This window comes from Perca fluviatilis, chromosome 15, assembly GCF_010015445.1.
Source record: "Perca fluviatilis chromosome 15, GENO_Pfluv_1.0, whole genome shotgun sequence".
Classification (NCBI taxonomy): domain Eukaryota; kingdom Metazoa; phylum Chordata; class Actinopteri; order Perciformes; family Percidae; genus Perca; species Perca fluviatilis.
This window is the reverse complement of record NC_053126.1, coordinates 9,490,340-9,516,856: the sequence shown is the minus strand read 5'-3', so window position 1 is coordinate 9,516,856 and position 26,517 is coordinate 9,490,340. Positions and strand designations below refer to the sequence as shown.

General features: G+C 40.3%; 5 gene segments (V, D, J or C); all 5 read left to right on the top strand.

Annotated features, from left to right (window-relative positions):
- The first annotated feature begins 11,610 nt into the window (after window positions 1-11,610).
- On the top strand, window positions 11,611-12,096 carry LOC120574600. The segment is given in 2 exon segments: window positions 11,611-11,690; window positions 11,779-12,096. Coding segments are annotated over 2 exon segments (354 nt in total).
- Window positions 12,097-17,469: 5,373 nt separating this feature from the next.
- Window positions 17,470-17,916, top strand: LOC120574383. The segment is given in 2 exon segments: window positions 17,470-17,518; window positions 17,606-17,916. Coding segments are annotated over 2 exon segments (360 nt in total).
- A 2,622-nt stretch (window positions 17,917-20,538) lies between these two features.
- Window positions 20,539-20,974, top strand: LOC120574650 (the record flags this gene model as incomplete). The annotated part of the segment is given in 2 exon segments: window positions 20,539-20,587; window positions 20,676-20,974. Coding segments are annotated over 2 exon segments (348 nt in total), but the record flags the coding sequence as incomplete, so codon positions are not given.
- A 3,665-nt stretch (window positions 20,975-24,639) lies between these two features.
- Window positions 24,640-25,190, top strand: LOC120574603. The segment is given in 2 exon segments: window positions 24,640-24,749; window positions 24,847-25,190. Coding segments are annotated over 2 exon segments (351 nt in total).
- Window positions 25,191-25,676: 486 nt separating this feature from the next.
- Window positions 25,677-26,223, top strand: LOC120574382. The segment is given in 2 exon segments: window positions 25,677-25,726; window positions 25,823-26,223. Coding segments are annotated over 2 exon segments (444 nt in total).
- Window positions 26,224-26,517: the final 294 nt, after the last annotated feature.

Genomic DNA, 26,517 nt, shown 5'->3' with positions numbered 1-26,517 from the left:
TACAACTGTGGCGAGAAAGGGCATTGGGCCTACGAATGTCCCCACCCCAAGAAGGACTCGTCCAAGGGACAGCGCAACGACCCCCAGCAGTTTGCAGATTGACAGGCGGTGGGGGATGGAAAGACGGGTGGAATGGACGGACTGGATGACACGAGTGCGCCTGTTAAGGAGGGTAACATGCACACACACACAGATACACATGCTTGCAATGAAGACATGCTTTCCTGCATACCACAAACATCTACACCACCCCCAAACAATAAGCAAAACATACTAGATGCAATACAGCATATAGAACAGAAGGAATTAAAGAGAAAATGCCTACTTATGCTATGTATTCATCAGATGTGTTATAAAAATTGCCTACAACAGTGTTGGGACAATACGGAAGGGGAAATAGAATTCTTGGTTGATTCAGGGGCTACAAATTCGGTTTTGAAAAAATCATTGTTTCCAAAACAAAAACTTTCTGGTAGGGTAATTCTTTCTAGAAGTGCAAGTGGTATGATAATGCCAGAGAAATTTACCGTTCCAGTGACTTGTGTGCACACAGATTCTACAGATCCAGACCCAGAGAGAAGAGCAAAATGCTCATTTTTGCTCTCACCTGTGTGCCCGGTAAATTTATTAGGAAGAGATCTAATGTGTGTTTTTCGTATAGGGGTAATTCCTACCCCCACTGACCTCAGGGTTGTGCGTTTTGACAAAAATCATCTTTTTCCTGACATGTTTTTGTTAAAATCAAAAAGCACACACTCCTTCACATTTCTATGGGACATTAACCTTTGTCGGGCTATCGACCTCCTGACAGAAGCACAACAACTAGTGTCGCCTTTAGCAGTGATGAGAACACCACAACAAATGCATAGTATCTCTTGGTCTCCCCAACTCCAGACGAAGAATATGTTGACAAATTCCTTGACCAGTCCAAGGACGAGCTAGAGTTGTCTTACGTCTACTGGCACGCACACCATGCGCGAGTGACGGTAGCCTTGACTGATAAACAGAAAAAGTTTTTCAGAATTTCTAACTCTGTAGCTCATATTCTTCTCTCTTGTCTCCAACAGACCAGGAGACAGACCCGGACACTTTGTCATGACCTGTGAGAAACTGACTGACTGGACTGACCGCGGATGACTGTATTTCATATTCCCCTCAACAGGAAATTATAGAAAACTTTTATCATGGCGCGTGCCTTGTATCCGCGGTATCTATATATTGAGTGAAACTGCGCCTACAACAGACACATTTTTGCAAGGTAAAAACGACATTTTACCTACTGACGTCTCACCACTTTTAGCCAAAGTGCCAACACACCTTTGGGCGACACATAAATATGACGTGGGGTTGATTAAAAATTGTCAACCTGTCGTCATAATACCACGTTCGGACTACAGACCACAGAAACATCAATATCCGTTAAAACAGGAAGCTATTGATGGAATCCGATCCGTTTTTAACTCCTTATTGGATACAGGAGTTATAATTCCGTGTGTCCAGATTCTCCTGTTAGAACACGATTTTCCGGTAAAGAAAATACGGCCAAAAGGCATTCCGACAGAATGGCGTTTTGTTCAGGACTTGAAAGCTGTCAATGCAGCTGTTCATGCGCACCGCAAATGTGCCAAATCCATACACAATCCTACAGGGAATTAAAAGTGATGCTAAATGGTTCTCTGTCGTTGATTTGTCTAATGCTTTTTCAGTTGCCCGGTGGACAAAGACAGTCAGTTTTGGTTCTCTTTCCTGTTTGATGGAAAACCATACACTTTCACACGCCTTTGTCAGGGATACACTGAATCTCCGACGATCTACAATGACGCACTGCGCGACAGCCTAGAGAGCTTCACACCAAACCCAGGTTCAAGTCTGCTGCAGTACGTAGACGATATTTTGATTGGAAGCTCAACACAAGAGCTGTGTGAGCAAGACACGATTGCGCTATTGTGTCATCTTGCAACTGAGGGACACAAAGCCAGTCTTAAGAAATTGCAATTCGTAAAACAAGAGGTCCACTTCCTGGGACATGACATTTCGGGGTCAGGGGAAAACCTTGTTGCCTTCTGCGAATTGAGGCAATTGTTTCCCTACCAAAACCGGTAACGAAAACAAAATGATTGTCATTTTAGGGATGTGTTCCTACTGTCGTGTTTTCATCCCAAATTACGCGGAACTTGTTCAACCTTTAGGGGACGTGATACACGGTAAGGGACTGACTGCACACAATTTGGTAACCTGGACTGTTGAGGCTGAGCAGGCCTTTGTAGATCTTAAAAAGGCCTTTCAAAGTCCCCCAACCTTAGGTTTGCCAAACCCAAATCTTCATTTCACTCAGACAGTGGATGAACGCGTAGGATGCATGACATCTGTTCTCCTGCAGCCGCATGGAGACAGACTGAGGCCCATGGCCTATTTCTCTGCAAAACTCGATCCAGTTGCAGCAGGCCTTCCGATTTGTCTCAGAGCTGTAGCTGCTGCGAAGGGGCCTTGGCAGCATCAACGTGACATAGTAGGATATGCTCCACTCACACTGCTAGTCCCACATGCTGTCTCTTTGATCCTACTTGAACAAAAGGCTTCACATTTGTCTGCAGCACGATACCTACGTTATCATACAGTACTTCTTGACATGCCTAACGTAACAGTTAAACGTTGTACTGTACTTAACCCTGCTTCTCTTATGCCTACACCAGAGGACGGAGAACCACATGACTGTCTGTATGCCCATTTTACATCATCATTTGATCAATGATCTTTTGACTGCTATTCTACTACCAACACGGGTGGCTGTATGTAAATGCACTGCACACACAGGAGCGCAAGATGCTGTCTCTAGGGGTAACAGTCGTGCTGATATAGTTGCCAAAGCAGCTGCACGCCTGCCCCTCACACTTGACACCTTAGCTCACACTGCAGAGGATCACTTCTCACTCCCAGAGTCTGTCATTGCTATGCAGACACATGCTACACCACAAGAAAGACAACAGTGGAAAACAGTAGGGTGCACCTTTAACACTGGCATCTGGCTAGGGCCAGATTCTAAACCATGTCTCCCAAAACACTTTTCCCACATTTTGCTAAGTTGACACATAGGGTTAGACCATATCTCAAAAGGGGAATGATGGTAGCTATCACACAGACATGGTTTACAAAGGGGTTCACTACATTTGCAGAAAAATTTTGTAAAGCTTGCATAATATGCACAACACAACATTGGCAGAGGAGTGAATGTAACACGACAGGCAGCACACCAACCACCAACAACGACCATTTGAACATTTGATGATGGATTTTGTTGAGCTAACACCGTCAGAGGGGAAAAACATTGCCTCGTTATGGTTGATATGTTCTCTAAATGGGTGGAGGTGTTTCCGGCCAAAAGACAGACAGCTTCAGTGGTGGCAAAAGCTCTGATGACTGAAATCATTCCCAGATGGGGAATACCGAGCCTTTGTCTTGCGACAATGGAGCTCATTTTGTAAACTCAGCGATAACACAAATAAGCTTGTTTATCGGGATAAACATCAAGACGCATTGCGCTTACCATCCACAGTCCGCGGGATTAATAGAACGCATTAACGGGACGTTAAAAGCAAAACTAGCTAAATGCTGTGCAGACACAGGACTTCCTTGGACAAAGGCGCTTCCTTTGGTCCTAATGTATATGCGAATGCGTACACAATCTCGTTCCAATCTTAGTCCATATGAGATTCTGTTTGCCAGGCCTCCTTATGTAAGGACAGAAATGCCAAAGGCGGCAATTCCCTCAACAGCTCTATGTGAACATGACATGTTGAAATACTGCACCCAACTTTCTTCTGCTCTTTCTGACATAAGAAAACAGGTTTCAGGTCTTCCTAAACCAGCTGAGGGACCACTGCATAAGCTCCGGCCTGGGGACTTTGTGGTGATCAAAAGCTTCAGGAGGAAGAACTGGCAGTCCAGACGGTGGGAAGGACCCTTCCAGATCCTCCTGGTCACTCACACAGCAGTCAAGGTCGCGGAACGATCCACGTGGGTGCACACAACACACTGCAAACAGGTTCCGGACCCAGGAGAGGTGCCAGGTTCGCTAACACCTGCAACAAGTGACGAGCAGGTTCCCTGCTGAGTATCACTCCGGGAAATCGATTTAGAGACCAGCTTGACAGACGGCGGCGTTCTGTGCTATCTCTGAAATCAATCGGGGAAAAACTGGAGTTTTTCTCACTGATTTGCAAACACACTGAAGGAGGAGAGAAAGTGTGACCAACATACTGGTATTGTACCTTTTGAACACAGCACATTCCTGAAAAACACTCATTCTGATGCTCTGACACTCACAGCACAGTCCTTGTTTTTCTTTACACAGAGGAACTGTTGACATTCCTCTGTGACTCAGAGCAGTGTGCTCAGGCACACACATACAGGAGCAGAGTGCTGTGATATGCACACATGATGGACAGCAGCAGAAACTACTGAAATGGTACCCTCCGAGGAGATTCGGGGGGTCCAAATTTGTACTGAGTTTATTCTTCATTACTGCATTTGTGATTTTTGCATTCGTAATGTTAGAAAGATATGATAAACCGCTGACTGAAGTAACCATTTTTTCCAACACCACTTCTCCCAATGACACAGACACACCCAGACACACTAGGAACACCAGTGAGGAGCATGGGAGGGGAAAGCGAGTGACGCGTTCCACAGTTTCTGCGTCTAGGAGTAGATGGCGTTCAGAGTACAACAGGTATCACAGAGCTATGAGAAACATGCTAATGTAGCATCAGATGGGATTGGACCTATTGCTAGCAGCACAGGGGGGACTTTGCCACATAATAGGCACACACTGCTGCACATTCATTCCAGACATTTCAGGAAACATCACTGACACCATTCACCACTTGAACCTACTTTTGACTAATCTCAAAGCACAGGACGTCCCAGAACACTATGCAGGATGGGACTGGTGGGCCTGGGTTTTTCAAGGGGGGTGGAAGGCTTGGTTAGCTAGATTTATTGCACCACTAATAACTTTGATGTTTGGTTTCCTGATCTGTGTATGCTGCATAATCCCACTAGTCAAGAAAATGATTTCCTCCATCTTCATGGTAAATATGATACAGTATCAGGCACTTCAGAATACTGAGTCCTCTGACTTGTTTCGTATGTCCAGATATGATGATGAGGTTCTGGATACTGTTTCTGATACTGTGTGAGACTGATTAAAATTTTTTGTTTTATTATTTTTACTTAGACGTGAACGCTTGCTACAATTAAAAAGGGTTTTCTTTTGTACCTCTTTAAAAAACAGCATTTCAGCAATATATCCATAAGTTTGAATCTTTAGGAAATAAGGTTTGAATTTTTAAAGTAAAATTTATTTTGTGTGATTATGTTGTAATCAAAAGGGTGGACTGTGGTGGCAAATTTTATTTTAACCATTATTGATTAATGATTATAACCATTTGCTTAAAGATTGTTTTAAACCTCCACAAAAATGCTGTTCCTTCCTCTTAGACTCTTAAAGGCCAGAGAGGGACAGCAGCAGCCATGAACTATTAGCCTAGTGGTTTTTGTTTAAGAAACTCTAGCTTCTCATTTTGTTTAACTTTTTAGCTGACAAAGTAGAGAAGGCCACAAAACCATGTTTCCTTCTGCCTCCTGAGATAAAGGGTTGTTTAGGCTAATGAAAAGAACAGGAGCAGAGGGGAAGGTAAGGATGGGTTGACTTCTAATGATGTCCTATTTTTAACTCTGACCAGGCTAAAAGATAAAGTTAGAGGGGTGGCTTGAGAGAGGGTTTTGACTATATGATGATGTGATGTTTAGATTTTAGTTTAGTAATGCTCATTCAGTTGTACTGCATGTACCTTTGAATCTGTATTCTCATATTTTGCAAAATATAATAAATGCTCAAAGACCAGACTTTGGTTTAAAATCTCAAACAGTCTTTATTCGTTTTCATTTTTATCATTGATATTTGTTTACTCTGATGCTTCATAGAAAACTTCCACCACAGTTGATAACCTAGTTACTCATTTTAAAAAAGCATTTCAAATGTACAAACTAATATGGGCACTTCCTAGTCAATAAAAATTAATTCTAGTTTCTTGAAAGAAGATTTTAGATTCCAGTCCAGATGTTTCCTCCCTGTGGGGAGGAGTCAATGCAAAACTCAGATATCTTCACCTCTACTTATCTGAGTGCAGAGAGGAGGACAGAGAACAGTTGACACACAGTTTAACATGATGGACTATAGGACAGGACTGCTGCTTTTAACTCTCTGCTGGGCAGGTGAAGATTTTCACTGATCTCGATTTGAAGTTGTCTTTAAAACATTACCAAAATTAAAAGCAACTGATTATTTTCTTTATTTGACAGGTGTCAATGGTCAGACTCTGAGAGAATCAGAACCAGCAGTTAAAAAACCTGGAGAATCCCACAGACTGACCTGTACAACATCTGGATTGTCATTTAGTAGCTACGATATGGCCTGGATCAGACAGACTCCTGGAAAAGGACTGGAGTGGGTTGCGAGTATCCACAGCGCTAGCATCCACTACTCCCAGTCAGTCCAAGGCCGGTTTACCATCTCCAGAGACAACAGCAGAGAGCAGCTGTATCTGCAGATGAACAGTCTGAAGACTGAAGATTCTGCTGTTTATTATTGTGCTCGACGCCCACAGTGACTGGAGTTGGTTGAGCAGCTGCACAAAATCCCGCAGATCCCGTTCTTAAAGATATATTCTTAGATACAAATAATTTTTTTTTAGCTTTTGTTGTTTTTAATAAAATCACAAAAATGTGCCCTGAAAAAGACAGTTATTAACCACCAACAAAAATATCTTAATTTAATTCCAATGTATTGAATTTATTTAAAGGTCCCATGACATGGTGCTCTTTGGATGCTTTTATATAGACCTTAGTGGTCCCCTAATACTGTATCTGAAGTCTCTTTCCCGAAGTTCAGCCTTGGTGCAGAATTACAGCCACTAGTGCCAATCCCACAATCAGCTTTCCTTAGGATGTGCCATTTCTGTGCCTGTAGCTATTGAGGAGGGGGGGGGGCAAGGTGGAGGATGGATATGTCTCTCTCTCATGGGTGGGCCAAATTCTCTGGGCGGGCAAAGCAGAGAAAGGGGAGGTAACCTTGCTCCTTATGAGCTCATAAGGAGCAGATTCCAGATCGGCCCATCTGAGCTTTCATTTTCTCAAAGGCAGAGCAGGATACCCAGGGCTCGGTTTACACCTATCACCATTTCTAGCCACTGGGGGACCACAGGCAGGCTGGGGGAACGCATATTAATTTAAAAAAACCTCATAGTCATAACCTCAAGTGACATTTTCATGCCATGGGACCTTTAAAGGATAGCCCCTTGAGATGTAGCATACCATTTTAGAGGGGGTCCTATCAATGATCACTTCCTTACAATACAGCCAAAGACAGCAAAACAATCCTTGTCCAGGTATGAATAAAATAAATACTACATACACATTTCAGCCATGTGGCATCTAAAGTGGGAGTGACAAATAATGTTACATTATCTTTCATAAAAACCATAGAATGTTTCAGTCTCAAGTTTCTCTGTCCTCTATATGGAAACACTTAGTTCTGCTTATCTCTTTGATTTTGACTGACTGCCACTCAAAACTACAATTTTATACTCCGACCCTTTGAGAGCTTGCTTCACCCCAACAAAAATAGAACATTTAGGTGCTGGATCAGCAGTGACTGATTCTTTGTGTATTCATTTAGTTGTATAGTTCTCCATTTCATCATTTCAAATCAATTTCAATATAAACAGCTAGAAGACTGAAGGAGCTGCTGTTTATTCTTGTGTATGTAAGCCATTGGGTTGGAAGCTGAATGGATACTGTAGTAATACTGCAAAAAGGCAAACTTTTACTTCCTTGGCTCTTGGAGGAAAAACTATGTATTCCTTTGTCACATTGTTTTCTCTATTAGCAGTAATCCACCTCACTTAGGTGAACAATAACTTTTTAAATTAACGTCTTAGACTGACATTACAGCTTGTACTGTATACATTGAACTACACACCACACAATCTCACCCTCTTAGAAATGCACACAGTTGAAAAACTGTCCAAACACACTGAAAACAAGAGAAACAATAAACAACATATTTAATGTATCTCATTCTGTTTCGAAAAACTCTCTCTCTCTCTCTCTCTCTTGATAGCAAGAGATAGCAGTTAAGCTAGGGGGGTTCGGGGTCATGCCCCCGTAAGATTTTATTTTTTTTAAACCCTTAAATCATGACTTCTGGTGAGTTTTGGGTAAAGAAATAGGCAGATTGAGACATGCAATTATGACAAACTATCAACAGATTCAAGGCATCAGCTGTGAAAAAAAGATGGAAACTACAAAGCATTATTATTGCAGCACACATCCCCTGGGGCGTTGGACTGAGTGCCCAGGGCCCTCATGTGAGGAGGGCCCAAAAATATGCTAGAATTCATAGCTTTGGCTGCAGGGAGGGGCCCATAGAAAATGCATTTCTACAGGGCCCAGAATTTGGAGCTACGCCCCTGCACATACCTTGAATGGTAAAATAAGCCTTAACATATTTTTAGACAGGATTATTCATGTTTTTTTCTGCTGTTAATTTTCAACTTTTTCATCTAATCTAATAACGCCTCTGAACCAGATGGGGAAAACACAACATCTCTTTTTCTGAAGAGCCTAGTCCTCCATGAAATGCATATGTAAATATAATGTGAATGGAATATTTTAAGTGTTTTTGCCGTATATGTCCACTTTCTCACCTGGTTCTTCCAGGTCCCTCTCTTTGTCCACTCTCTCTCCATCCTTCTCTCTCTCTCCATCATCCTCTCTCCCTCTATCTCCCTCCCTCCATCATATCACTGACAATCATATACAAAACATTTTGTAATCAACTAGAAAATAATCTTCAAATAAAAGAGAAAACAAAACACAGTAGTCCTACTATATATGTCTTATAGGCTGCCTAGCCATTATCTCACCTTGTTCATCTTGCTCTCTCTGCCCTTCTCCCTCTCTATTCCCCTCACTCCTTTGTGCTGTCAACCAGAAGGCAAATGTAATCAACTAATCAACAGAGAATGTATCGTGTAGGCTACCAAAGGTTATACATTCACCTATTTATAACATAAGTGAATATGGGGTTGCTGTTCAGTGCAGTGGGATAATGTTAAAGGCTTATCTTATACTTTCTCACCTGAACCTGGCTGTTTTCTTTAAACAAAGAAATGTATATCCATCTATGGGGAAACTGTGAGTCAGGGTTTGTTGTTCCAGTGTTTCAGTTCTGATATGAATGAGTCTGATGATCCGTCAGGTCGAATTATTTATTTTTCATTGGCATTGACAGTTAAAAATAAGAAAGTGTCTGGTAGGGAGGTAGGGTGCTCAAGCTGTTACGGCAGGCTATTATAGCACACTTTAAAACTCATTTATAGGCTACTCCTAAGCTACACATGCCTACAGTTAGCAATTTTGTCTACGTCGCCGCACAACAAATTTGGACTCTGTGGTGAATAAGCTAAGCTAGGCTAATTCAGATATAATTGCCATAATTGTGATCAGGGATCACAGATTGGTTCCACAAATACTAGGCCTACACCTGTAGCCTACTTAACGTGTTCATTTGATTAGATTTAATTTTCACTCCATTAGCCATACCTTTTCAGTGGTTGAAAGTAGCCATACTCTGACGACCGAATTCCCCAAAGTTATCTGCGCAGACTAAACAGTAGGTTGACCTCGTTCAGGGAATCGCAGACAGGCTGTTGACTTTAGGCTACAACTGAGCTGAACCTGTCATTTATCCTATTCCATCGCTAAAATCAGGTTTGCAAAAGTAATAAGGTTTGAGCCTGGGGCGGTGTTGAATGACGGGCGAGACCCTCCCGGGCATCCCCCCATTCGAAATAGCACAAATCCTTCATCACACAAATGTGAAAACACACTAAACAGAATGTAATTATTACACTATAGCACTAAGAACAGAAAACCCAAACTACAACTAAAACCTGACCTTTCTGGCCTTCCTTGATGCAAAATCATCAATGATGTCATCGTATGAAATCTGCTCCCCTATTGAGTGATTGATATTGATGACAGCAAGGCCAGATAGGCATTCCTGGGACATGGTGACCTCAGGTATGACTTGATCAAGTTTAGTTTGGAAAAGCTCCTCTCTGCTTGAGCCACAGTGACCGACAGGGATGGACTGGGACCAAAAATCAGCCCTGGCATTTTGGCCCAGACCGGCCCACCACATAAGCTCAGATAGATAGATAGACAGATAGACAGACAGATAGATTTTTATTGATCCCAAAAAAATGGGAAATACCAGTGTTGCAGCAGCACAATATCAGACACACAGCACAGACAGAATATAAATGAAATAATAGGATACAATATACATGAAATAATAATAGGATAGAATATAAGAACAAATAATTTAAAATATATACAAGTTGGGAATAAAACTGTACAACTGTTTAACTAGTATTGATAAAGCTGTACCCGTTCTTGCGCTCCCCTGAATATGTATACCAACTCCTACTCATAAAACTACTAATGCCATGTAATGAGTAAGCAAGAATCCGTGAAAGTTTACACATTAAATACTTCAACAAAGTGCCATTTATTAATACACTACAACTGTATACTCCTAATGAATCATAAAACAAGCAATATATATATAGCTTGTTTTATGATCATTTCAAGAGGCCCTGTGCTATAATTTGAAGAGGTCTATCATGAGTTTTTGTCTCTCAATGCAGATAGAAAAGCTACAATTCTCGTTAAGAACGTTTGCATTATGTGCAACGTTTATATAGGCTACTAAGGCAATCATACAGTACAGCATTCCTACTTTTTTATTGTTGTAGTGTTATCATCAACAGTTTGTCCACCACTCAGTTTTATCAAGGGGTTAAGTGTTTTAAGGGGAGTTGTGCTTACCGCAGGATGTAGCCTCACTCCCTCATCTCTGTCCCTCTCCTCCTGAGTCTCCTCCTCACTGTGCATATGCCACTGCTGCCGACACCACTATCATCGGCCACGGGAGCTGATGAAGGTCCTGCTACTGCCGAAAACATGTCTTTTCGCTTTTTTTCTTTTATTTGAGCTGCTTGGGTAACTTTGTTTCATTTTGGCGTTTAGACCATTAACATAAAAGAAAGGTTTAGACTTGTCTTGGTCTTGCACTGTGGGACGGACTAGTCCATTTCATTGTGAAAGTGGGGGAGTTGACCTCTCTCAGCAAGCAGGGCGCCTGCAGCTGCTGGGGGCGCTGATCTGCCCCACACAGTGAAATGATAGAAAACAGAAAAACGCTTTGCGGCGCAGAGGATTATTTATATATATTTTTTTAAGTTAAGTGGCTGCCCGGTTCGCCCGTGCCAAAAACCGCCACTAGTTTGAGCACTAAACGATTTCACATTATCACAATAACGACTTTATTTTCAGGGGTGCTGAGATGATTTTTAGAGGTGCTTCCCGCACCCCTAAAAATAGCACCAAGCGCCGCCTATGTCTCCTACTGATAAAATGTAAATTCACACACTGATGCATAATCCCCACCCATTCTGTCAACACAATATATAATCCCCATAACAGCCTCTGCAGGTGCAGACTGAGTCAAGTTCCCACCATGACAGTTGTACAGAGTGTCCTCCTCTTGGCTCTCATTTCAGGTGAGTGAAGTCGGTGTTGAGCGAATGAGGAGAAAAGGAGCTTTGGATGTCAGATGGCTCCCTGTAATCTAAACTCTGTCTCTTCCAGCTGCTCAGGGCCAGTCCCTCACCTTCTCAGAACCAGTGGTGAGCAGAGCTGGACAACCAGTCACTCTGTCCTGTAAGGTGAATGGACTGTCTCTAGCCTGGCTGCACTGGATTCGTCAGAAACCAGGGAAAGGACTGGAATGGATCGGACGCATCGATAGCAGAACTGGCACAATATTTGCCCAAAGTGTCCGAGACCGAGACCAGTTTTCCATCACCAAAGACACTTCCCAAAATCGTGTGCACTTAGAGGTTAAGAGTCTGAAACAAGAAGACTCTGCAGTTTATTATTGTGCACGAGAGCCACAGTGACACACAACACTACTAAGCTGTACAACAACTGAATAACACTGATCTCTGTGTGAGAAGCACTGAAGCATGTCAGGGCTGTGAAAACAGTTCTTTGATAAAAAATATAGCTCTACAGTGATGCAAACCACCAACAGACCTGCACAAATACCCAGCAACCATGTGACTCAACCAGACATTTTACATGACATCATTAATTTGTGAGTTCATTTAACATAAACCTTACAGATAATCCTTATTTTTTGAGTTTTTGGTTATATGATAAAACACAAAAAAAGTGCTAATGTCTCTGGATGTGATATTGTATTTAACATAGAAGGACAAATATATATATATATATATATATATATATATATATATATATATATATATATATATATATATATATATATATATATATATATCTAGCATTGCTAGAGTATGTCATAGAGTATCTCTAGCAATGCTAGAGTATGTCATTTGCCAACAGCTATTTGGCTATTTAAAATTATAGATGTTGATCAGAATGAAATTGTATATGATTGTAAATACTCCATGTACTGCCTATTGTTCTCAAAATGAGAAACAGAGCCTTGATAACAAGATGATTTATGAATTAACATTTGAAAAACCCTTGTATCTTAATGTGTCAGATGTCATTTGTGTATTATTAGAATAACTTTGGTTGTGGTGTTAATACTGAAGCATTTTACACAACTTAAACCATGTCAGACAAAGGTCAAACAGCTGACGTGAAGGGTTGACTCTGACTCAGTTTCATTAAATATCTCCAGTCCAGATGTTTCCTCCCTGTGAGGAAGAGTCGATGCAAAACTCAGATATCTTCCACCTCTACTTATCTGAGTGCAGGGAGGAGGACAGAGAACAGTGGACACACAGTTTAACATGATGGACTATAGGACAGGACTGCTGCTTTTAACTCTCTGCTGGGCAGGTGAAGATTTTCAATTGTCTTAATTTGACATAGCTTTTATTTAGTGTCATCATCTTATTTCACTTGATGTTTTTTATATCTTGACAGGTGTTGATGGTCAGACTCTGACAGAATCTGAACCAGCGATTAAAAGACCTGGAGAATCCCACAGATTGACCTGTACAACATCTGGATTGTCATTCAGTGGCAACTATATGGCCTGGATCAGACAGGCTCCTGGAAAAGGACTGGAGTGGATTGCTTATGCTGATACTGGTAGTGGCAAATACTACTCTCAGTCAGTTCAAGGCCGGTTTACCATCTCCAGAGACAACAGCAGAGAGCAGCTGTATCTGCAGATGAACAGTCTGAAGACTGAAGATTCTGCTGTTTATTATTGTGCTCGAGAGCCACAGTGACTGGAGTTGGTTGAGCAGCTGTACAAAAATCCTACAGTATTCTTACTGTGCTGATGAAGCCAAATAATGATGATGATATAAGAATGTAATATTTATATCATATATTTTATAGACAATATTTTTAATATGACTACTTACCCCCCCCCCCCCCTAAATTTTACATAACATACTTTTAGATAGTAAATTCCCTTTTGTCTCCCATTTTCCTGAGATATATATTTTACTCAACAAAAAAACAAAAACACAATAAGGATCACTTGTTGGTAAAAATATCACAATGATCTGGTTGCTTAAATGAAACTACTTCAACTCCTGCAGTAAGAAAAATTTCTTGTCTTTCCTCATCCTCCCTGGGCTGATAAACTCTGCACTGTCTCACATGACTAATGTCCTCAGGTCAAGTCATTCAAAATGAGACAACACAGACATTTGAGTATGATTGTTGTATGACTGGCTTTTAAGAATTCTGAATAAACAATCATGCTGCATGATATTTGATATATGATTTTATTTCTGACATAATAACACATGTATGAAGGTAAATATGTTGTTTATTACAGAAGAGTAACTTGTAAACGGATGAACTACAATAGTTTTCATCTTTGTTAAAGGATTTAGTTTTTTGCATTTTGTCACGTTTCAGTTCCTGAGCAGCTGTTTTCCTCTAAAAGGCTCCAAGTTTCTCTGTATGTCTGTTTCTTTAAACATCTGCAAACACTGAAACCATTAAAAGTCTTTTATTAAAAGTTGCAAAATATATTACTATTCACATGATTGTGGCTGCTGTCATTGGATTTATGTTTGCACCAAATACAGTCAGTAAGCAAATATATGAAAAAAAATGCAGGTAGCAGCTACTACACAGCTTGGATCAGACAGCATGCAGGGAAAGGACTGGAGTGATTGTACATGGTGATGTTACATCCACCAAACTACAAAGATTCACTGAAGAACAAGTTCAGTATCGAATTAAGACTCTCCCAGTGACTCATCAGTAGACCTGAACAAAAACCCCTCAGAGCCTGAACACTTGTAACATGAAGCCACCAGAGGAGGAGCCCTCAGACCACTAATGGTTTCAACACCAGCACACTGTTACAGTAACAATCTAAAATGTTTTTGTCAGAGAACCAATTTCCACAATTCCACCACTACCCCTAGTCTTGTCAAGAGAACCATCTGGAAGGGCTTTGAATCTGAACTTGCCATTCAAAACACTTTTCTTTATCCATTTCTGCTCAAGGCTTGTTTCTGCTAGCCACCCACAACATTACTGTGCATCGCTTCCTGGTTTCCCAAAACTAAAGAGCGTCCTGAGGCCCAGATCCCAAAACGTGCATGCATTAATCCTACATCTAAATCAACTAGTGGTGTTAAAAGCGTTTGCGTTAACTCTTTATTATGGCGTTAATTTTGACAGCCCTAGTTTAAATATTTGGAGGTTTCAATCACTGATACATCATTGTCTGTACTCCCACAAGACAGACTGAATTAGACTTTTAGAAATTGTTTAACATTAATTTACCTTATTTAACCGATTATGTAGAAATGCAGCTGAATTTTCTTCAAAAGTAGAATTTTGTGCTCGGAATTTTATTAGTTTAAAAATCGATGTTTGGTCTAATGATATTGTACATAAGCTTTATTCACATGAAAAACAACAATTTGATCAAAAATAACTTGAGGCGACATGAGATGTTGTTTACCTGTCTCAATCTGACAAGGTGATTTTCCTACTACATCAACTGAAAGCAATTTTTTGAATGAAAATATTATTAATAACTGTTATTCAGGAACAGTAACATTATTCCATTCTTTGCATTGGACAAAAGTGAGAGTAAATAAATACATTAAAATGTTACAAAGTGACTTACGGTAAAAATAAATAAAAATAAAGGATTAGGTAACATCAGGTAAAAAATGTGAAACAAAGTCAAAATGGTAAGAGATACGGTGAGATGATTTGTGAAAACACAAAATACAGTTAGGAGAAAGCCAAAAAAGGAGGAGTCAATGCAAAACTCAGATATCTTCACCTCTACTTATCTGAGTGCAGAGAGGAGGACAGAGAACAGTGGACACACAGTTTAACATGATGGACTATAGGACAGGACTGCTGCTTTTAACTCTCTGCTGGGCAGGTAAAGATTTTCACTGATCTTGGTTAAACATAGTTCTGAATTGTGTAACGAAAAAATTCATGTAATGTTTTTTTATATCTTGACAGGTGTTGATGGTCAGACTCTGACAGAATCTGAACCAGCGGTTAAAAGACCTGGAGAATCTCACAGATTGACCTGTACAACATCTGGATTCACATTTAGTAGCTACAGGATGGACTGGATCAGACAGGCTCCTGGAAAAGGACTGGAGTGGATCTCGAGTATCTACAGTACTAGCATCTACTACTCCCAGTCAGTCCAGGGGAGATTCACCATCTCCAGAGATGACTCCAGCAGTAAACTCTATCTGCAGATGAACAGTCTGAAGACCGAGGACACAGCAGTGTATTACTGTGCCCGACAGACACAGTGAGAGATGATAATAGGAGAGTCATACAAAAACTACTTCCTCTATTTACAATCACCACTGGGATCATATCGTTGACTAGGTATTACTTTGTTGTGCCATACTGCTGATAAGTACACAAGTACCACAAGTAAATGCATGAAGATCATGCAAAAATCTACATTTTGGTAGCATTTAAAAATAAAAAGCTTCCACATCATTTTCAGATTGTACACAAGTATTTTTATGAAAATGAAAGAACGAATTTTACACCAAATCCTGGAATTCACACATTTTACAGCCATTACAAAGGAGCATCAACAAACCAAAACCTTGATGCCATTTAGTCTCTTTCAGTTTTAAAATAACTCTGACTTGAAAGATTGTTTTTGTCTGTTCATAGATCTTAGCAAAAACTCTTCCCATTATGAAAGAAGTAATATCTGCAGATGAACAGTCTGAAGACTGAAGTTTCTGTTTATCATTGTGCCCGATGGCCACAGAGTTGTTTGAGCAGCTGTACAAAATCCTAAAGAACTTAATGGACTTAAAGAGCACAACTGTCTGACATTCTCCATCATTGAAGGTAAACCTTTACAAGTTGAAAGCATATGTTCACACCTTGTGATGCTTCAGAATTTAACACCGGGGCAGAATCATGAAAATTAGTTAGAAACCAAAAAATGGCAACTGATTTCCTCAATCAGGGTTTACAGTGTATATAAGGATAAAATGCCATTTGTTTTGTTTTCAATAAAAAATCTGAAGCTAATAAAAAACATTCTGAGCTGTAATGATGAAAGAAAAATAAACATCAGTTACAACAATGCATCTTCTGCTTTTCATTCACTGTCATGTTGGTGCTTGAGTGTATGCCAGCATGCAATGGGTGGAAGGAAGGGAAACGGCGAAAAAGCACAGGGCTTCAATAACAAACTAATCTTATTGGGTGTCACAAGTGAGTTATCGTTCTCTAATGTTTAAAAGTAGCTACCATTCCTGTTTTAAAACTCTAGAGGGCAGACAAGGACTGGCTTTAACACTTATCCCAGTGACATCCATATACAGGAACAAAGACAGGGAAGAAAAGCAGTAAATGTTATATTTAATTGTTTTCAGCCCCTAATGCTCCAGAGATTGATGTTCTCCTCCTAATGATGATCTGTTACCAACTTTTCTGCCATGAAATGACTGTAAACCTTCACAATGCCACATCCAGGTGTGCTGGGCACCACTGATCCACTGGTTGTAGCTTATCGTTTAAATATAATCAATCAGATGACATTGTCCTTAAATTATTGTTGTGGTAATGTTGATACCCAAGTTAGTCATTGACAAACAGCATTTAAAAATGTTCAAACTAATATGGACACTTCCTGGTCAGTACACATTCATTCTAGTTTCACCAAAGAAGATGTTAGATTAAGTCCAGTCCAGATGTTTCCTCCCTGTGAGGAGGAGTCGATGCAAAACTCAGATATCTTCACCTCTACTTATCTGAGTGCAGAGAGGAGGACAGAGAACAGTGGACACACAGTTTAACATGATGGACTATAGGACAGGACTGCTGCTTTTAACTCTCTGCTGGGCAGGTGAAGATTTTCAATTGTCTTAATTTGACATAACTTTTATTTAGTGTCATCATCTTATTTCGCTTGATGTTTTTTATATCTTGACAGGTGTCGATGGTCAGACTCTGACAGAATCTGAACCAGCGATTAAAAGACCTGGAGAATCCCACAGATTGACCTGTACAACATCTGGATTGTCATTCAGTAGCTACTATATGGCCTGGATCAGACAGGCTCCTGGAAAAGGACTGGAGTGGATTGCTACTGCTGATACTGGTAGTGGCAAATACTACTCTCAGTCAGTCCAAGGCCGGTTTACCGTCTCCAGAGACAACAGCAGAGAGCAGCTGTATCTGCAGATGAACAGTCTGAAGACTGAAGATTCTGCTGTTTATTATTGTGCTCGAGACCCACAGTGATTGGAGTTGGTTGAGCAGCTGTACAAAATCCTACAGTACTCATATTTTCAGGCTGGTACTGCACAAGATTGAAATATTTTTCATAAAATGTATATATTTAAACATTTTACATTACATGTTTGTTGTTTTCAGTTTAAGTTGTTTTATGTTCTGTAATTTTACGTTCATATATGTTGAAAACACATTAAAAACACAATAAAGATCACTCATTGATACAAGGTCCAAAGACAGCCCAACAATCTGGTTGCTGAAATTAAACTTTTACAAAAACATTACATTTCTACAAATTAAGACACAATTATGTCTGTAAATGATATGATGTGGAATCAATGAGAATGAAAAATAATGTTACTGTTTCTTTTATAAAATCACTAGAGGACAGTCAGTGTCTAGTTTCTCTCTCCTCTGTTACTAAAAGGAGAAACTCAGATCTGCTGTTCTTATTGATCTTAACTGGCTGAATAAAAATCAATAGGTAAATAAGAATATGTCACTCTTTCCATCACATACTGTAATTTCATTAAAATTATTTCTAAGAGAAAACAGCTGAAAGTGGAGATGATGATGACATCATTTAACGTTATTGTTTAGAGTGAATTTACTTGTATCGTGTATGGAGAGATCAGCGAGCACCTGGTGCTCGCTGATCTCATGGGTCCACCACCTGTGGGAGGAACCGCTGGGGTCGGGTGTGCTGCCACTCAGGTGGCAGTGAAGGTCAGGGGCCTTAATGGACCAGAATCTCACCTCTCTTTGGGGGAAGGAGCCGGAACTTGTGCGGGAGGTGGAGCGCTACCAATTAGACCTGATGGGGCTCACCTCTACACACAGTCTCGGTTCTGGAACCATACTCCTGGATAGGGGTTGGTCTCTTTTCTTCTCCGGAGTTGCCCAGGGTGTGAGGCACCGGGCGGGTGTGGGGATACTCACAAGCCCCCGGCTGAGCACCGCCACGTTGGAGTTTACCATGGTGGACGAGAGGGTCGCCTCCCTATGCCTGCGGGTTGTGGGGGGGGAACTCTGACTGTTGTTTGTGTATATGCACCAAACAAGAGTTCGGAGTATTCAGCATTCTGGGAGACCTTGAATGGAGTCCTGCATGGAGCTCCAGTGGGGGACTCCATTGTTCTACTGGGGGACTTCAATGCGTACATTCTCAATAGCAAAGCACTGCTACAACACACATAAATTCACCATAATCTACAAAAGAACTACTTACATGTGCGCCCTCATTTAGAAGTCTCCCAGCTAATCCTGCCTTGTAACTGACCGAAGTTGGAGAAACAGACTTTCTTTTACTGTCTATGGAGCTAGCTGACATCTGATCTACATCTGAGCTACTGAGCATGTGCGAGTGCAATCAAAGATAGGATAGAAGAAGAAGAAGAAAAGAGGTCTCACTCTGTAGCTAAAACAGAGACCAGGTGAAAAGAGGATCTGCAGCAGTGAGAGAGAGCTGTGCAGTACAACAAAAATATGGTGTGAAAATCAAACCATGTAAACCTATTCTGGTACAACCTTAAAATACAATTATGAACCTGAAAATGAGCATAATATGGACGCTTTAACATATCATATGTGGACACACATTTTTACATTACCATTAATTACTACATTGAACAAATTTATTATTTGATAAGCAACACCTACATTAAGACAAAATCAGGCAACAATCATGTTAACAGAATAGTTAATAGACATTTTGTGCTTGCTTGAGAGTCAGATGAGAACATCATTGTAATTCTAATGTGTGTCTGTATTACATTTCCTTTCCTGTAATAAATTAAATGGTTACAATAGTCTTGACTACGTCTTACAGGGCTGTTCACCCTTCTTTTATAGCCTGTCAGTGTCCTTCTCTATGCATAGTGAACTTCCTCACAGTCTGTTGTAAAGACTTGATATCATTCAGCAGAAGAAGAGAAGCTCCCATCAGTTCAGCTTCAACATCAACATGTTCTCTGTAGCTCTGATACTGCTGCTGGCTGCTGGATCCTGTGAGGAGCTTTCAGTGGATTCACTCTAACAAACACATTAGAAACCCTGAATAGTCAGATGAATAATGGAGATAATGTTGATTTGTGTTTCCACAGGTGTGAACAGTATTGATCTCATCCAGACAGACTCCTGTCTGCTGCACTCCTGTGCAGCCTGGACAGTCTCTGACCATCAGCTGTCAGGTCTCTGGTTATTCTCTGACTGATAACAGCTATGCAACAGGTTGGATCAGACAGAGTGAAGGAAAACCAATGGACTGGATTTCCCATCAGTGGGAAGGAGGTAGCCTTCGTCAAAATAATGCTCTGAAGCACAAGTTCAGCTACAGCAGAGACACTTCTCACACTCCTTGTTTTTGTAATGTGTCAGATGTTATTTGTGTATTAATAGAATGAATATGGTTGTGGTGTTAATGCCCGCTAACATTTTACACAAATTAAAATATTTCAGACAAACATTAAAACAGCTGACTTGGAGGGATGACTCTGACTCAGTTTCATTAAATATCTCCAGTCCAGATGTTTCCTCCCTGTGAGGAGGAGTCAATGCAAAACTCAGATATCTTCACCTCTACTTATCTGAGTGCAGAGAGGAGGACAGAGAACAGTGGACACACAGTTTAACATGATGGACTATAGGACAGGACTGCTGCTTTTAACTCTCTGCTGGGCAGGTGAAGATGTTCACTGATCTTTATTTGAAGTTGTATTTAAAACATTACCAACATAGAAAAGCGACTGATTATTTTCTTTATTTGACAGGTGTTGATGGTCAGACTCTGACAGAATCTGAACCAGCAATTAAAAGACCTGGAGAATCTCACAGATTGACCTGTACAACATCTGGATTCACATTCAGCAGCTACTACATGGCCTTTGTCAGACAGGCTCCTGGAAAAGGACTGGAGTGGGTTGCTACTGCTGATACTGGTGGTAGTAGCAAATACTACTCTCAGTCAGTCCAAGGCCGGTTTACCATCTCCAGAGACAACAGCAGAGAGCAGCTGTATCTGCAGATGAACAGTCTGAAGACTGAAGATTCTGCTGTTTATTATTGTGCTCGACACCCACAGTGACTGGAGTTGGTTGAGCAGCTGTACAAAATCCTACAGTACTCATTCTTTCAGTCTGGTTGTGCACAAATTTAAAATATTTTTCATTAAATGTATATATTTAAACATTTTATATTACATGTTTTTTGTTTTCAGGTTGTTAAGTTGTTTTATATTCTGTAATTTTATTTTCCTATATGTTTTTATTATAAATTAATAATCTTCCCTTCATTATACACAAATTTGAAAACACATTAAAAACACAATAAAGATCACTCATTGATAAAAGGTCCAAAGACAGCACAACAATCTGGTTGCTGAAATTAAACTTAATACTTTACATTTCTACAAAGTGAGACACAATACTGTCTGTAAATGATATGATGTGGAATCTATGAGAATGAAAAATAATGTTAGTTTCTTTAATAAAATCACTAGAGGACAGTCAGTGTCTAGTTTCTCTCTCCTCTGTTACTAAAAGGAGAAACTCAGATCTGCTGTTCTCATAGATCTTAACTGACTGATACTCAAACACTGAAATGATTCATATTGCTCTGTAATAAAATCAATAGTTAAATAAGAATATTTCACTCTTTCCATCACATACTGTAATTTCATTAACATTATTTCTAAGAGAAAACAGCTGAAAGTGGAGATGAGTGATGGCAGCATTTAACATTATTGTTTAGAGTGAATTTACTTGTGTTGTGTATGAAGATAAATATTTTATATAAAAAATATTATTAATGTATGAAGATAGAATAATAATATAGTCATTAAGGAATTTTTGTTGTGTTATTAACACAAATGAAAGTCTAGAAAATAAGTGGAGACAATATTGACAGTTTAATGCAATAAAGTTATCTGTACCTAGATATGAAGAAATAAAAAAATCCACGCATATTTTCTCTCTGCAGATATAACACTGAACAAACTATTATTGACTCCAGTTAGACCAACATTGATGCTTCATATGTTTGATTTTATGCAAAGTCAGTGACCTTCCTTGTTTCTCAGCTATAAAAACATCACATCAGGTTGTCAGTGGAGTTCACAGCACGTCAGTTTCAACATAAACCATGTTCTCTGGAGCTCTGCTGCTGCTGTTGGCAGCTGGATGTGAATATCTCTGGATTTGTTAAAGTAAACAGTTCTTCTTTTGCATTATAACTTGATCATTTGTTACAAAACATTTTCTTTTTTAACAGGTGTGAAGTGTGAACAGTTGACCCAGCCAGCCTCTGTGACTGTGCAGCCAGGTCAACGTCTGACCATCACCTGTCAGGTCTCTTATTCTCTCAGCAGCTACTACACAGCTTGGATCAGACAGCCTGCAGGGAAAGGACTGGAGTGGATTGGATGGAAATATACTGGAGGTTCATACTACAAAGATTCACTGAAGAACAAGTTCAGTATCGACTTAGAGACTTCCAGCAAGACAGTGACTCTAAATGGACTGAATGTGCAGCCTGAAGACACACACAGTCACTGACACCAGAAAACTTCCCAGATGATTAATTTCTTCTGTGGTTCTTCTCTCCTTTCATCTCATCAGGTTGTACAGGTCAGAGTATGGAGTCCATTCCTTCAAGTTCAGTAGTGAAAAAGCCTGGGGAGACTCTCAGTCTCTCCTGCAGGGGATCTGGTTTCACATTTAGCTGCTGCAGCATGAGCTGGATCAGACAACCTGCAGGAGAAGCACTGGAATGGATAGGGCGTATTTACAGCGATGCTAGTGGAACACATCATGCCAGCAGTGTGCAAGGACGAGTAGAGGTCACCAGAGATAACAGCAACAGCATGGTGTATCTGAGACTGTCCAACTTAAAGCCAGAGGACTCTGCTGTGTATTTCTGTGCCAGAGAAACACACTGGTTAAAGGAAGCAGAGAGGCTTGACAAAAACCTCACACAATATATTTTCACAAATACCTCCAGGTGGCAGTAGAAGATAATATGTCAGTGTTACGACCCAGTCTAGGGGTGCCTAGGACGCAACATGTAAAGGCCCCATCTTCCCCGTCTCCCAAGTAGCCACAAACAATTCAGGGATCAGATAAACAAAGGAATTTATTTTACATAGAATAATATATATATGTAACATAAATGTACAAAGCTTCAGGGTGACTACCACCAAAATAACAAACAAAACTATCCTAACTGGGAGATAAGAAACTAACCTAACAAACAAAAGGACAAAACAAAAGACAAAATACTTACCTCCCTATCTAACAAAAACAGGAGAAAACAAAATCAACACACCTGGAGGTCCACCCTTACTAAACAAACCAAAAACCAAAAACTGATCTAAACCAAATTTAGACAAAACAAAAGTGTGGCCAGTTGGGAGCTGAGGAGAATGAGGAATGTCTGCTGTTCCCCCAGACGCCGCCATCTTGGCTCCTTATAAACGGGTTGCTTCCCCAGCTGCAGCCAATCACAGGGTCGGGCCTGAACTCCTCCTCCAATCCACGGATGGCTATGGCACACCTTCATTTGCATATAAAATTAGAACAAAAAAAGGAAAAACACAGGGCACACAGCACACACGGAAATCAATGATCGCCTGCACCTTTTCAGCCAAAGGACGCACCTGCCCCTGACCCACCTGTTTACCCAAATAGGTAACAGTGGCCCTACCAAAGTCACACTTAGCGAGATTAAGAGTAAGGGAGGCCACGCCGAGACGGCTAAAAATAAGGGACAATGTATGGAGATGGTCAGACCAGGTGGAGGAGTAAGCAACTACATCATCTAAGTAAGCTTCGCAATTGTCGACGCCAGATAACACGGTACGCATTAACCGCTGGAAAGTAGCGGGCGCATTACGCAACCCAAATGGCATAACCGTATATTGCAGGAATGTGTCGGGTGTGACGAAAGCTGATATCTCGGAGGCCCGTGGTGTTAAAGGAAAATAATCTTCATCATTAAACAAAATCATAAATTAACAATATTATGAAAGATACATAAATCATATTTTTCCAGAGATGTGTTGAGTTTCTGTTTGAGGAAGAGGAGTCAATGCAAATCTCTGACCTCTTCCATCTCTACATATGTGTTGCAGAGTGAAGGACAGACACTAAATCATTGACATACACACTGTAGACTGGACAGAGACAACTGGCTTTAACAATGATCAGACCTGATTATTTGGTTGTTTTTCTCATCCTGTCATTTAACTGGGCAGGTAAGAACAATAGATGTTTTTATGATAAACCTCATTCACAGAGTAAGCTTCAGTTCAACATCATCATCACACTCAGAGAAACAGTCTCAATAACACTGTTTCAATCAGACATGTTTTATTGCAGCTCCCCCAGATGATGTTGAAGCAGACATTAAATACTTTGTTGATCTGAGTGTAAATGTAAATCTGTTTGTTTTACATGTCTGACTTGTATTAGAAGTTTTGTGAAGAATTAATAAAAATAAATTTCAATTTGTGTTAACTTTACCGTGATAATAATTACATTGTCTTTCAGAATCATAATCAGAATCAGAATACTTTATTGATCCACTCAGAGAAATTATTTAGTTACAGTGTCAACATACATGTTCATAACACAATTCCAAGCATTGACAAGTTTTGACAGGACAGTCCACCCTTCTTTTATAGCCTGTCAGTTTCCTTCTCTATGCAAAGTGAACTTCCTCACAGTCTGATATAAAGACTTGATATCATGCTGTCAGTTGCAGCAGAAGAAGAGAAGCTCCCATCAGATCACCTTCAATAGCAACCATGTTCTCTGTAGCTCTGCTGCTGCTGCTGGCTGCTGGATCCTGTGAGTCTCACTGAGGCAGAGACACTGACAGTATGATCACAGCACACTGTTCACTGTTATTACACTGATTCAATACTCAACATGTTTTCCTCCACAGGTGTGAAGTGTGAACAGTTGACCCAGCCAGCCTCTGTGACTGTGCAGCCAGGTCAACGTCTGACCATCACCTGTCAGGTCTCTTATTCTGTTGGTAGCCATCACACAGCTTGGATCAGACAGCCTGCAGGGAAAGGACTGGAGTGGATTGTAAGTGGACGTGTTGGATACACAACATACTACAAAGATTCACTGAAGAACAAGTTCAGTATCAGCTTGGACTCTTCCAGCAACACAGTGACTCTAAATGGACAGAATGTGCAGCCTGAAGACACTGCTGTGTATTACTGTGCCAGAGAGCCACAGTAACACAAACCATCAGTAGACCTGAACAAAAACCCCTCAGAGCCTGAACACTTGTAACATGAAGCCACCAGAGGAGGAGCCCTCAGACCACTAATGGTTTCACCACCAGCTCACTGTTACACTAAAGAGAGAAACAGACACAACACAAATTGATCTTACAGTAATTACTAAAATACTACATAACAATCAGTGATACATCATTGAATGTATATATAACTTTTCAAGTGATGGAATAAATTCAGTGATTTATCTACAGTATAAATGAATCGCGTCTCTTCCGTCATATCATTATTTACTTTTCATTAACAATCAAACATATGTTTGTCAGAGATTCAGGTTTCACCTTCTCTTTGTGTGAGAACACCTGAACATTTCATCTTCATTTTGATTTATTCAAATATACTTTAGTCAGCTGATTTACTATCATCAGTATGTAAATCAGCCTCCTTGTGCGTAGCCTCATAAAGAAGTGAAGTGTGTGTGTGTCAGTGAGAGACAGAAGAGCTGACATCAGTTCAGCTTCAACATCAACATGTTCTCTGTAGCTCTGATACTGCTGCTGGCTGCTGGATCCTGTGAGGAGCTTTCAGTGGATTCACTCTAATACACACATTAGAAACACTGAATAGTCAAATGAATGATGGAGATAATGTTGATTTGTGTTTCCACAGGTGTGAACAGTATTGATCTCATCCAGACAGACTCAATGGTTGTGCAGCCTGGACAGTCTCTGACCATCAGCTGTCAGGTCTCTGGTTATTCTTTGACTGATAACAGCTATGCAACAGGTTGGATCAGACAGAGTGAAGGAAAACCAATGGACTGGATTTCCCATCAGTGGGGTGGAGGTAGCCTTCGTCAAAATGATGCTCTGAAGAACAAGTTCAGCTACAGCAGAGACACTTCTGCTCTAACAGTGACTCTAAAAGGACAGAATGTGCAGCCTGAGGACACAGCTGTGTATTACTGTGTACGTTACCCCACAGTGATACAAACCACCAACAGACCTGCACAAATACCCAGCAACCAGCATGACTCAACCACACACACATGTTCTAAATGTGAACATTAATAAAGACAGCACTCTCTAATGACTTAATACAATTAATGTTTATGGAATTCAATGAATGGTATTTATCATGTTGTAAAGCCTATAAAAGATGAGAAAAAACATTTTTCCTGTTTTCATGTTGCATCTGATAACTAACTACATTTAAACAGTAGCTACATGTCTTCACAAATATACAAAGTAATATTCATAAGTACAAAGCATGTATGTTATTATGAGATGATATTGAAGCAATTTTCAGTATATTAACAATATAATTGTGAATGATCTAATGTGCTGCCCATTATGCTCAAAGTG